The sequence below is a fragment of the Batrachochytrium dendrobatidis genome (assembly GCF_000203795.2).
Source record: "Batrachochytrium dendrobatidis JAM81 unplaced genomic scaffold BATDEscaffold_6, whole genome shotgun sequence".
Lineage (NCBI taxonomy): Eukaryota > Fungi > Chytridiomycota > Chytridiomycetes > Rhizophydiales > Batrachochytrium > Batrachochytrium dendrobatidis.
This window is the reverse complement of record NW_006281104.1, coordinates 228,278-242,508: the sequence shown is the minus strand read 5'-3', so window position 1 is coordinate 242,508 and position 14,231 is coordinate 228,278. Positions and strand designations below refer to the sequence as shown.

The window sequence follows — 14,231 nt, the reverse complement described above, 5'->3', positions numbered from 1 at the left end:
GCGATTGCATTGATTGCAAATAGTAGTCCAACTAATCATGCATAAACAAATACCAGATAGTCACTGATAAACTGATAGTATCCAATGTATACATGACACATTGTATAGTTCCATTTAATTGCCAGCAATGTGTGATTGGATTACTCGAGTCATCAAGCAGTTTTCAATCAGTTGTCAAGAACAATCAAGTCATGTCCAATAAACTGTCTGATGTGCAGGTGATTTGGCATTGGTCCGTTGGTCCATTAGTACGATTGTTGGTTGGCAATTCGGACTTGTAAATGACAATTGATTCTTGATTGTTGCATTGGTGTCCATATGTGTCCATATGTGACTCATTGTATACGGAACAGGACTGACAAGTGTGTCTGAATTGATGACAGATGATACAGCCTATCCAACAAAAAGTAATGCATTGATTGTGTCTGCGTGGTAATAAACTTTATAACTTCCACTTCTGAATGTATGCGAATCAACATTCAAACAACAGATACGTCCAATGACTCTTGCAAATGCATTGATAGAGTGTTGTTGAATAGTTCGAGTTTTTACAAATCAGCATCACTGGAAATAGTTACTGTTATTCAGACAGTCAGTTGTCCAGACATTACAGTTGTAATATTACACATTTTCCATTGTTGCAACGTTCAGATAGAAATGGCAAAATTAAAACAAGAGCATCCTTCAATATCAGTTTAGTCAAAACATTGGTACTTGTTTGTCTGTATCCCAATATATTTATCAACTCCATGTCATTCATCAGATAATATTGTATAGATTTTGGCAGTGATATCGACAAGATAATCTGTACTAGGTCCAGTCGTATCCATATCCACAACTCACTCGTCCAATCCAATCTTTTCATCAAGACTATGCAAGAAATTCGACTGCATATAGTCTGTAACAATTCCATACACCGAGTTCAAATGACTAATTTCTGCTGCAGCTTTACATCCAATCAAATACTGTGACATTCCCAGTCTCATGTCATCCTTGCTTGCTTCAGTAATATAAACTCTTTCCGCGACGTAAAACATTCAAAGTGACCATGAACCTTTAAGAAATCACCATCCAATCTTTTTCCACTTGTATTTGACCGTTTCGGGTAAAAACAGACAAATGATGAGTGGAGCAATCAAATAAAGTCCGAGACATATTGCCTGATGTAACTGAACCAAAGCATGTTGTAGCAAACGACAAATAGTGTGAAATATTGAATTTTTTTTCTGGGATTGTTTTTGACGATTGATGTAACAACTAGTTTACAGCACAGGCTTGACCTGATTCCAACAAACATACAAACAAGTGTTGAATCAGTGGGGGTTGACTTTGTTCTTTTCAAGTATTTGATCGAGTTGCTCTCATACTTTTTTGTTTAGAATGGGATATTTTAAAGTTCGATTCAGACAATGGCGACTCCAGTTGTGAGATATTTGATCCGACGTTGATTACAAGTTGCTGTAATTGTAATGAATAAATGATGATTTCCAGTATTTTGAACAAGAAATGGGCAGTATGGTTGTAAAGGAGGTCCTCGATCAGTCAGTCAAAGTGAGAGTTGGTCAGCACTGTAATAGCCAAGTCTTGATGATAACTCATTGTTTAATTTAAAGTCATCACATCTGTGCAGTCTTGTAGAAACTCTTGCGTTGTTTGACCCGAGTTTGATCCAGAGTTGTCATTTTTGTGGAATCGGTGTCGCAAAACGTAGCAAATCTATAGCTGATAATTCCAACAGCCATTAAAATTGAAATTCAGTTTTATAGTTTATATGAACAAACAAATATCATTCGAATGAACTGGTGTTGTATGGTGCTATTGATATACTAGTAGCATGCTTTTGATCGTACTCGATAACATAAATACAATACAAGACTCTACCTGTTGAACGACAACTTGCTTGGATCCAGTAAAACGACACTCTAGTTGTTTACTGTAATAGTCTGTCACTGTAGTTAGTGTTCAGTATATGCGACACTAACTCAGCGTGACTACAAATACTGGATCCAGTCTGTTGACAGATTTTAATCCAGGTGATCCACATGATGTATATGTAGTGATTTCTAGTCCAACTCTAGTCCAATTCTAGTCCAACTCTAGTTTAATTCTAGTTCAATTTCAGTGAATGGAATGTTTTAATCACAAGTTACACAGCAAATGGTCATGATGCCAACATAACAAGTTTAGTGTTCAACTTGACAGTGACTGAACCTATTGTTCATTATGAATTGGCAACTCGGCGAGTGAGAACCTTGCCGATTTAGAGCATGAATGCCGGAAACCAACGACAATCCAGTCCGATTCACAAGACTCGACTTGAGATTGAACATCAAAAACACTTGGGTTGCGACAAATATGGTTTGGAAACATCAGTTTTACAAAACTGGATTCAAGCAACACTACTTGGATGTTGTTCAGTCTGGTAAAACTTGACCATATGATGCATCTCGGATCAACTGGTAATGCAGTGGTTTGATTCGGTTCGTTCTACAATGTTGTATTTCAATGATTGTCACAATCTGAGCATGGTGCAGTTGCTCAAGATTCTGGTGCGAACAACAAACTCTTGAACCAGACCCGACACATTGTTGCAGCTCAAAGTGGACCATCAACAGTCTCGAGTAGGATATGCTACAATCCAGCGTGTATTGCATGATGGTTTACTTATTTATCTTGCATTCAATCTCATCCATTCAATAACATCATCCATTACCAATACAATGACACAACACGACATGGCATGGCATGCTTGAATTGATCATATTGCACTAATCACTACTATACACTGAATTGATCTACCGGACCCATCAAAACCCATATATTTGTGATTGATCAACATTACGATATTCAAAATGTACTGTTAAAAACAGCTGTTTTTGTGCAACAGCAACCAATACAACTAGGTTTACTCATCATGTTCAACATCACTGTTTGTGTTTTTGTCGTCCGATTTACAGCTACCAGCAGTGTGTGATTCAATGATGATCCCAATATACTTGTAGCAACGTGAACAATAGTGCTGTTTTTGTTCCATATCAAGCGTGTTGTGCATTTTTGAATATAGCGGTATTCATGTTGGAAATCAAAGACTATTGTGAAACTAGGGACTCGGCAGGTGTAGTAATAAAGCTGGTTGTTTATTACAAAAGTATGTATTGTAGCTTGTGGACGTTAGATACCATACTGATAGTAGTTAACTGGGAAGATTGTTGCAGTAGGTTAAAGATGACAATGAAGGAATGAACCAATGTATGAATTGCGTTGTTTACTAATCCAAGATCGTGTCTTTTATAAAGTGAGATAGTAGTGGAAGAATACTAAGATATGAGGGACGTAGCTCAAACATCATTGTTGAGGATTCCTGGTTACTACAGTTCTTCCATCAATGGTGACTACGCTTATGTACCAAACATAGAAGCTCACACAAGTATCCACATACACAATGCATGTCAACAGACTGCGCATCTCAGCAGTCCAAGTCTCATTACAAAGATCACATATTATTAATGTCTAACATGTATCTGGGCTGTGATCATCAGTTGTGATCACCAGTCACCTCTTATGGAAGATCTATAGTAATCAGGTATCCTCAACAATGATGCTTGAACGATGGCTTGCATACATTCCTTCTGGTATTGTTCATCGCTCTCCCACTTTATAAAGACACTTTCCCGTTCTTTAATAAACAACGCAATTAGTTTATTGGATCATTCCTTTGTATCTTCGATCTACTGTAATTTACTCGTCAATAATGACAACCATCAACATGCCATCATATGCTCACGATCTACACAAAGTTGTCAAAACATAAATTATTCGCAGAAAGGAATTCAAGTCAAAAGTATTAGGGTAGAATAGTCAATAGCTTTGCTTGTAATTCATAATAAATACGAGCTATTTGTGCCAGACTCATACTTGATGCCTCAAATTGGATACAATGGGTAGTTTTTTAACCAGTACTAAGCGTTAATGTACACACCAGACTGGGTTTAGCTGGATCTTGTTGTAAGAATGATAGAGTATAAAATCAAACCATTGACAAGTCCGTGTTTATCGAGTACAAGTCTTTATATTTCCAATCAACTCTTCCAAATGTGATATTGTGTCTTGTAATGCCAAAATGGATTCAAATCTGCTTGATTACACTATGCATTTGGACATCATTGCTGATCTGTTGAATTTCACGCTTTCTTTGATCATCTTTTTGATACTCTAGCATATTCCATTCATAATTGTGTCTAGCCTCCAACTCTTGATCCTGGCTCATCCCCGGTTGTTTTTGTCAATACCATTGATTGGGAATAAAGCCACAATCAACCCGCTGTTTATCACGTATGGCTATTTGATTCAATTCGGTTGCAAACAATTCTTTGTAAGAGTATACTTTCTGGTACTCCTTGTATCATACCAACATCTCTTGAAACAGCTGCTTTTGTGCTTGTAACAATCCCTGCAGTGTTTCGTCAGCTGGGAGTTTGATTCAAGTTTGAAAACCAAGACTATCGATCGGACAAATCCAATGTCAGCAAAACTGCTGTACAGTTTGGCAGTCAATTGATTGTCCATAATTGTAAGCAACAAAACAACTTTTATTTGCAAAAGAAAAAGGAAAGCGCAGTTTGTTTTTGAATCAAAATATTAGTTTCAAAACTGTATGGTGAAAAACAGTCTTGGGATATGCAATTATTTACAAGAAACTATAGGTTTCAAAACCAAAGCGATTAAATTACACGACTGGGAAGTTGCTGACAATGAAAGTGGTCATTTCCACAAAGTGAGGTTTGTTGTCCAATGGAACCCATACGATATTATTCACCTTTAAGAAATCAAACGCCGTGTGTTGTGTAGAACGAGGTCGAGAAACAGAGTTAGGATTAGCGTTATGCGGCCAATAAAAATCATTAATTATAGTCTACATACCTTATTGAGAAGAAAGTTCAAACGTCAAAACAAATTGAGTCAACATCCTAACACTCGCAATGGTATTGGTTTCCAATACCACTCTACCATCTACTCCGAGGTAGCTTTGGCGTGTAAAACAGGCAAAACGATCAGGAGGTACAACAAAATACAGTTCTGGTTTTGACGGATTACCAAGTATTTCCAAAACATTACGAAGCCCAGCCTGTCTGCAAGGATGATCTTTGGCACATGTCATTTGGAAAAGTAGATTTGGCTTGATGAACGAATCAACAGATTCAAAAGTATTGCTAATGGGACGGAAATAGCAATTCGTTGCGTCTTGAACTTGAGAATTGTTGGAGAATAACAAAGTACTAAGATCCATTGGCAGTTGAAGTGTAGACTCCGACCCGGTACGTAAATCACGAATCTTGAATGAACCACCTTTAGCAATAACTGTATGAGCGTACTTTTCAAATAGTATCCCACGAAGTTGACCAGTTTCACCAATTTCTTCAGCAGCAGAAAGGAATTTGATAAGGTTATTTCGGTTTTTCTCATAGACACGGCTGTAAATTTTATCAGCCACATAGTCAGAAGCGAACAGATAAGGACCACTGTGGAAGTCATCCTTGACTGATATATGAATCAAACGACTTGAAGCGTCTGCTGCTGTGTCAGATTTACCAAAAGACTCGACAACTGAATCGATATTGGAAACCTCTAAAGCTTTGTCGAGAAAATCCTGTTGTTCTTTTACCAATGCATGTTTAAGAACATAACGAGCAATTCCTCCCCACTTCAAATACAGACTTTCTACCAATTCTCCTGAAACATTAGGGAAAAGCATTGGGCGACAGAAATGCAATTCTTCTTTTGACCACACTGGCATATACCGAATGTCACAGGACCCCTTGGAAAACCGATGCCAAATTTCCCGACGAGGTGAAGTAACAAGAATGGTCTTGGCATCAACATCAACAGGTGCCGAGCCATCAACAATGTAGAATGTTGACGAGGAATCCAAGATTTTCCAAAAAGCATCCTTTCCTCCTTCGAGTACACCATTGGGAGTAAGCAGATATCTTTTTTGATCAACTCCACTCTCATACACGACTGTAGCACCAGAGCGAGCAAGATGCAACAGCAAAAAGTAACCAAAATATGTCTTGCCAATTCCAGGATTTCCAAGGATGATCAAATGACGTATATCAGCAGATTGCACAATAGATAGTGATTTTTCAAGAAGTTTAGGATAACAAGGACGGATGTAAATGGATGATCCAATTGAATCTTTTCCAAGAATGAATACGTCTGCTGGAAGTTGGACAACAGTGTTTCCTTCAAGAGGGTTAGGGTAGTTTGTGAAAGCAGTCCAAAAATCCAGTAGTGCGGATGAGGCTGCTGCAGATGTTGGAACTAGGTCAGTTTGAGTAGGCTGTCTTGAAGGTGGAGGGGAAACACCAATAACAATGCAAGAACCATCTTGAGTAAAGTATTCTTGAGGAAGAGAGCTGAATAAAGCCCAAGTGTTGATTAGTTGGTCTTTGTTACTGTCAGTGTATAGTTGGAGTTGGGGAGCATCAACTTGAGAAAGAGTGCTGTAGAACTCAGACTTGATAGCACTCTTTAATTTACCAAGTCTACTGATTCCAGTCACATCGATTTCAGCAATAAGTGTGCCATATTGGACGTTGAGGAATAGGTCGTCTGTGTTCATTGTGAGCAGAAGAAAAGGGTAAAAAGGCGTAGTTATTTGTCAAGTGAAACAAAAATCGACTTTTTAATCGAGTCAAAATAACAAAATTTTGGGATATTTCAAGACAATTCACACGATTTAAATATTTGGAAATTAGTCAAATTTACACCAGAATTAATGTCTCATTAATGTGAGACATTACTAGTGTGAGAGTGTTGACTTGCATTGTGTGAGACATTAGTAGTGTGTGAATGCGAGACATTTCTGGATAGTTTAACAATCAAAAACCATCAACAATGACGTTTGAACTGGGATCCGCATAGCCTTTTTCTGTATTCTTGGTTTCTTTCACTGTTTTTTCATATTATAAACACACTCACTCACTTGTTAATAAATGACGTAATCGAATATTGATTCATTCTTTTGTGTCTTTGATTTACTGTAACAAACTTGCCAATAATGTCGGCTATCAATGCCGTCATATGTTCACGATCCTCACAAGTAATATGAACTCAATTGGAAACGCTGTTATTAGCGCATTTGGTCGGTTGCAAAGCCAAACCAATGACATTGTTGTCATGATGACCAAACACGACAATGTCATTCGATCATTACTGGGACAGATCTTGGTCAAACTGGACTCTGGTTGCTCACCAACACCTGTAGTTGTTATACCAGTTGTGGTATTCGAAACCATTTCCACGACTGTAAACACCACCGCAACAGTGACTGTGTTTTGTCCACAAAGTCAATCCAAGTTGTTCATATGCGACAACAGCACGTTGCACACACACGCAGACTGTCGATACGAAATGCCAAGCAACAATCGACTTATTCCGTAGTCGTGCAATTGTTGACATAAATGCCATTGCGGTCAATGCTGTATCGACTGGTGTCGAACCTTGAATGAATGCTGCAACTCGCATTTGTTTATTGCGTTTTGCATCGAATGCGATGTGCACACTCAATAAACTTTATGGTATTCTGGTCACATTCCGTATCAATCTGCAACGGATTACCAACATCCATACAATCAACAACACGACCAGATTATTAGTAGATCAATCTATTGCTGTCAAACTTGTAGTCATGACCCAACTCGGTACAAATCAGGTCAAGTTTGATCCAGAAACTCCAACAAAAACCATCAACCCGACCACTGAGCTGGCTGCTCGTCAACGGTTTGCTGGTTATGTGGGTTTATTGTTGATGGGTAAGCGTGTAAACTGTTGTACATGCAATTTATACTGCGAGTTGATGGTCAAGTCTGACAATCTGCATTCGTGAACTTGTGTGCAAGCAGTGTTTTGTTGGATCTCAAACATCCTGCAACTCGCACAGTTGTTTGCACAGTTGCTCGTCTATCAATCCAACTGGATCTGTAACTCTGTCAAGCAAATCCGTAGTGCAACCTGCTGATGTTGATGTGACTACAATAAACACGAAACTCACCGAAATAACACTTGCTGATCTGACAGGTCAATGAGTGACACTCTAACCATTCTTGTTCATTAACGTATAGTGACATATTTATGTAGTATAAGTTTTAGAGGAAGATCACAGAGATGTAAGATAAGAAGAAGGAATGAATCAGAATAGTCGTGATTATTTATTGATAAGAGAACTTTGTCTCTTATATATAGTAAGTAGTAGTGGTGAATTAGTGACGGTATAAGCGTCACTCCTAAGCTTCACCGTTAAGGGTTCCCAAGCGTTACAGTCTTTGCATAGAGTGAGGCAACGGTCATCATCATATCTAAGCATATCATGTGTATAGCTTACTTGTTTATACAATGCTTGTTACTAGACCCCATCCTGACTGTCTGGGTCCTATTACAAATGTCATACATTACCAATGTCTAACACCCCTCCACGTCGAGAACACTCTCGAAGACCGAGCAGGTTGACGAATTGTTCGAAGGCGGGTCTTGGTAATCCTTTTGTCAGAATATCAGCTACTTGATCCTTAGTACCGATGTACTCTGGTTTGATCAGTCCCTGGCTGATTCTGTCTCGTAATGCATTAATCTTAATGCCTATATGTTTGGTTGCCTCGTGTACGACGGATGGTCCAATCATGTTTGATATCGCCGATTGCGAATCACAGTATAGCGTTGTTGGTCCATCTTGTTCGAAACCTAACTCTCCAAGTAGATCGCGCAGAAACAATAATTCTCGCGATGCTGATTCGGCAGCAGTATATTCGGCTTCCATAGTAGATACGGCCACACACGTCTGTTTTGATGACCTCCACGATACAAGTGCATTGCCTACATAACATAAATATCCAGACGTAGACTTCCTGGTCTTTACGTCTCCAGCCCAATCGGCATCTGAGTAACCACTCAATGATGCGTTGGTTCCTCCTAGTTCTAGTGCGTAACTTAACGTTCCTTGCACGTAGTGTAGCACAAGCTTGACTGCATTCCAATGTTGATCAGTCGCATGGTGCATATGTCGGGCAGCTTGTCCAACTGCAGCGGCCAAGTCCGGGCGTGTTGCTATCATAGCATACATTAGTGACCCGACTGCTTCTCTGTAAGGTGCGGATGTAACCGGATCCGTTTCCTCGGCAGCTGGTAATGGGTTCGAAGGATACAGTGGAATAAACTTTGGATTGCAATTTGACATGCGAAATTTCTCTAGTACATCAGAGAGATAGTGCGACTGGGATAGGGTGATAGTTCGACCCATTCGATTGCGAATTATCCTTATGTTCAGGCACGTATGAATTGGACCCAAGTCCTTCATGCTAAATTCCTTGAACAGTTTCGACTTCATCCTTTCGAGTAAACTCCTGTTGTTACCAACAAACAGGATATCATCCACATATATAGCAATCATGACAAACCTGTCCTTGGCTGACAGAATGAGGATACATTTATCCGTCATGCATTGCGTAAATCCCATATTCAAGCACTTGTCCACCAGAACCTTGTTCCATTGGTACGGCGCTTGTCGTAATCCATAAAGAGCTTTTTGTAGTCTTCCTACTCGTTTGATTTCCCCTCCTGTGCTGTTGTTGTATCCTTCAGGCAGCTCGATGTAGAGCTCCTCGTCAATTGTGCCATTCAGAAAGGCATTGTTCGCATCCGTATGGTCAACTTCCCAATCATAGATTGCAGCTAGTGCCAATATGATTCGCAAAGAAGTGAATTTTAATACCGGAGCATATGTTTCGTGAAAGTCGATGCCTGGTACTTGAGCGAATCCTTTCGCTACTAATCTGGCCTTGTACTTGTCAATAGTACCGTCAGCCTTGTACTTGATCTTGAAGACCCATCTGACTTTGATGGCCTTGAATCCTGATGGAAGAGCGCATTCTTGCCATGTGTTATTCTTGTACAAAGAATCCATTTCTGCGTCTGCGGCTTCTTTCCATAGATCTGCATCACTCGACATCATAGCCTGTTGCCATGTTTCTGGCACAATGTTCCTCGATGATCCGTTCGATATAACCGCCACTGCGTTATTCGACTCATCGGCATTACTGGTACCACTCCCGTGAGTGTACGAGTAGTATTGATCTGACTCTTCCAGATCACTGTCGTCTTGACTTGTATTGGTTGGCAAATCCTCAACCATTCTTTGTTCCACCGCAGCCTGTATGCTCGGCTCGGATGCGTCAGCAGTCTCTGATATCACTCTCGAATATTCAACTGTGACCGTCGATTCTGTGGGAGCAGCCATCGTGGCTCTATCCCTGTTCATAACGTCAACTGGACGTTCCTGAACTGCTTTCCTCGAACCTTGAGATTTCGATCTCGGTTTCTGGTTCGGTTTCCTATAACCGGCTAGACTCGACTCATTTAGCGATGTCTTAATAGCCTTATTCCTGCTGATGCCACGCCCTAATAACTCCTCCTGAGTTATGCGTTCATCGCTTGTTGTGACCTCGGTCCCGCGATCTGCTACAGTCATCCTCGCTGTATTCATTGCAGTCGGTACTACTCTTGGTACTTGTCGGCGACCTGGTTCTGACTCCCCTCCAATTGGCGTACTCGCACAATCTGGATTTCCTGGAGTTTCTGGTGTTTTTGGACTTACCACATTATCTATCGCAATAGGTACAGACGGTGTAACACCACCTAGATTGTAGCTATGAGTAAATAATGGAGCCCCTTCGTACAGTGTCATTGCTGGTACGGCATTGTTTCGACGAACGGGATTAGAGAGTCAAGGAAACTCCTCTTCAGCAAACTCTACATCCCTGCTTGTTATCATTTTCTTGCCTTCAAGGTCAAACAGCTTGTATGCCTTGGCCTGTGAGTGATAACCTATAAATACACACCTTCTAGTGCGTGTGTCCAATTTTGCCAGCAATTGCTTTGGTCTGAGTGCATACGCTGCATATCCGAACGTCCTGAGATGCATCACCTTTGGCAGCTCTCCTGTCCATAGCTCGTATGGCGTTCTTTGGCCTAGCGCCTTGTTAGGAGACCGATTCTGTAGATACACTGCAGTCATCGCTGCCTCTGCCCAGAATTCTCGACCAAGCTTGCAACCGGCAAACATAGCGCGTACAGCGCTAACTATTGTCCGATTCTTGCGTTCGGCAACTCCATTTTGCTGTGGAGTATAAGGCGTCGTCCTTTGTACTGCAATTCCTTTAAGCTTCAGGAACTGTTGGAACGCACTGGAGGTAAACTCCCCTCCATTATCGGTTCGGATCGCTCGAACCGGTAAATCTTTACTTAATTCGACAGCGGCAACATGTTCCTTGAACCGCTGGAACGTTTGATCTTTTGAGATCATTGGATACAGGTGGGAATATCTCGAGTAATCATCTACTATGATCAGGTAATACTTGTATCCACCTAGAGCCGTGTCATGAAACGGCCCTTCTAGATCCATGTGTAGCAACACATTGACTTGAGTCGCCACATGTGTACTTCTTTTTGGGAACGGGTGTCGAACGGCCTTGCCTTCGATACATGCCACGCACTGAGACCTTTCTTTGGTCTTTCCCGGTATGATGTCAAGACCTTCCGATTTGTCGGCCAAGTTCTTGATCGATTCGACATTTATATGCCCCAGTCTTTTATGCCAGCCAGCAGTGTCTGTGGGCTTTCTAAATACTTCTGACGCGTGATTAGCTGTTGCAATTACTGTATTATGAGCCATTGCACGTTCCTCATCAGATATTATAGCCTCGCAGTTTACTGCGTTTACGCCTCCGTCTCTACGGGTAGTCATGATAACCTCGCCATTTGACTTTCTTATCGTTCTGACCTTTTTGAAAATACTGATCCGACATCCTTTGTCTTCGAGTATATTTTCAGAGATAAGGTTGACTCCGAAAGTTGGCACCACTAGAACATTACCCAGTTGAATGGAAACAGTCCTGTGACCTACATTGCACAGGATTTCCACTGTTCCAGTACCGATGACATTGTGCATATCTTGTCCTGATGCCTTGACCTGTCGGTTGCTGCACGGTACAAAATCATACACCCATTCAGGTCGGCATACCATATGGCTGGAGGCTCCCGAGTCCAATATGAACATATCACTCCTATCGATGGAGCTACATGCCTCGTCAATTACAATGTCCCTTTTCTTGTTGTCCATTGCTACAAACATTCCGTCTGCCGATTGATTATTTCTTGATCGGTCTTGGTTGTTTGATCGTGGCCCTTTGGAGAAGAACTTTGGTGACTGTTGTCGGTAATTGTCGTTCCTTGGAGCTGGTCGACAGTCCTTTGCATAGTGGCCTATATTACCACAATTATGGCATGCGGGCATTCTGTCTTGATCGTCGTTTCTTTGTTCATAGGGTCGACGTCCCTGCTCTCTACGATAATAAGTATCCATCTCATGGTTTGCTGCAAAATAGTCATCTCGACTAGAGTTGCCTTGCTTTGCGCCGTGTGCATTTGGCCCATGTGATGTTGAACCTTTCCGTAGGTTCCTATGATTTCTAGACGCATAGTTCGCCTCGTATATGGTGTCATCTACACCGTGCCTCGGTAGTGCACCCATGTTGATGAGTTTAATTTCCTCTTCGATGAGTTCCGACAGGAATTTGTTGGGGCTTAACATTTCGTCGGTCCATCGCACTGTATGTCCTTCGAAATAGCGCCATTCTCTGCTCTTGGAAACAAGTTTTGCCATCACCCTTGATGCAAACACTTTCTCACCCCAAAATATATTTGCCGCTGCAATCTTATGACGTAGACTCGTCATAGTGTTGTACAGTTCCTCGACTCCCTTCCTGGGATCGTACTGCAGATTTGCCATGGCTTCCTCTGATCGCGTCAGCGATCTTTCACAGTAGTCAACATAATGGTTCTTGAGTCCGACCCAGATTTTCCTGGCGTCAAGTTGTACTCCATTACTGTCACAGAGCATAAACTTGAATTTACTGCTCACTGTTGCCTGCAAGATTCCTCTTGCCTTGAATTCCTTTAATTTGTAGTCGCGCTCGATCTTTTCTGGAAGTTCACCTATGATGTGAGATTCCCATAGATCCAGAGTTTCGAAGGCGGCCTCCATTTGGTTTGCCCAGACAGTGTAATTGTCCTGGGTCAATACCGTAATAATAAGACCTTCAGCGATCTTGACCTGCTGTGAGCCTGGGCTCATAACCTCTTGTTCATTAACGTATAGTGACATATTTATGTAGTATAAGTTTTAGAGGAAGATCACAGAGATGTAAGATAAGAAGAAGGAATGAATCAGAATAGTCGTGATTATTTATTGATAAGAGAACTTTGTCTCTTATATATAGTAAGTAGTAGTGGTGAATTAGTGACGGTATAAGCGTCACTCCTAAGCTTCACCGTTAAGGGTTCCCAAGCGTTACAGTCTTTGCATAGAGTGAGGCAACGGTCATCATCATATCTAAGCATACCATGTGTATAGCTTACTTGTTTATACAATGCTTGTTACTAGACCCCATCCTGACTGTCTGGGTCCTATTACAAATGTCATACATTACCAATGTCTAACAACCATTAATACCAAATAAACAACGTTTTGAATCAACAATCAACTGTCATGACAATGGGTAACATTCGTGGTCATTTGGCATCCATCTCAAACCATCACATCAAACACATTTCCAAAATCGATTGCTGGACAACTCAACTCGGTGCACGAGTCCGCATTACTGTGTCAGAGTCATGTTCCGCACACACTATCCATCAACTCTGTCACCAATCATCCGTACAACAACTGACACACACAAAAACTGTCAACGCAGGCATTCAACGACATCCTCACTGTGTGTTTCACTTCCTAATTGTTGTCAAATATTGTCAGTCAATGTGTCAAACATTGCCAACAAACACTCACTACTTTGACATATATTCAGCCAAACCGACTATGTGGATTATCCGAGACTTGCATTGCAACGGACAGTTTCAATCACACAGTGTGTGGTTTCAATGTATTGCAACACTCGGCAACTGTTCCCGAACATCGAGACACCATTCGGTATTGACAAATGGTTTGGATTTGCAAAATGACTGTTTATGGCACCATAATTGTCGCAAACATTCCAAACTTTACACCTGACTGTGTTTGGACTGTTGGCTGTGTACATTGGACACTCGGCTGCATGCGACTATCAAACGCGAAATGTCTTGTCTGCCATTCAACATGTCCTGTCAGCAGTTATTCGGTTTGA

General features: G+C 41.0%; 4 protein-coding genes across 4 annotated transcripts; 2 read left to right on the top strand and 2 right to left on the bottom strand.

Moving 5' to 3' along the window:
- Positions 1–184: 184 nt before the first annotated feature.
- Positions 185–986, bottom strand: BATDEDRAFT_24840 (uncharacterized protein; the record flags this gene model as incomplete). The annotated part of the gene is made up of 2 exons (XM_006678877.1): positions 185–368; positions 844–986. 2 exons carry the CDS (start codon positions 984–986, stop codon positions 185–187), a joined length of 327 nt encoding a protein of 108 aa, XP_006678940.1.
- Positions 987–4,570: 3,584 nt separating this feature from the next.
- BATDEDRAFT_88508 (uncharacterized protein) lies at positions 4,571–6,688 on the bottom strand. The gene is made up of 2 exons (XM_006679103.1): positions 4,921–6,688; positions 4,571–4,816 (listed from the first exon to the last, which is right to left on the bottom strand). The coding sequence occupies exon 1, from the start codon at positions 6,620–6,622 to the stop codon at positions 4,922–4,924; it is 1,701 nt and encodes a 566-aa protein (XP_006679166.1). The 5' UTR covers positions 6,623–6,688; the 3' UTR covers positions 4,571–4,816; position 4,921.
- A 674-nt stretch (positions 6,689–7,362) lies between these two features.
- BATDEDRAFT_36949 (uncharacterized protein) lies at positions 7,363–8,104 on the top strand. Its single transcript, XM_006679070.1, has one exon. It carries the CDS (start codon positions 7,508–7,510, stop codon positions 7,886–7,888), a length of 381 nt encoding a protein of 126 aa, XP_006679133.1. The 5' UTR covers positions 7,363–7,507; the 3' UTR covers positions 7,889–8,104.
- Positions 8,105–10,472: 2,368 nt separating this feature from the next.
- On the top strand, positions 10,473–10,700 carry BATDEDRAFT_88831 (uncharacterized protein; the record flags this gene model as incomplete). Its single annotated transcript, XM_006679191.1, has 1 exon — positions 10,473–10,700. One exon carries the CDS (start codon positions 10,473–10,475, stop codon positions 10,698–10,700), a length of 228 nt encoding a protein of 75 aa, XP_006679254.1.
- Positions 10,701–14,231: the final 3,531 nt, after the last annotated feature.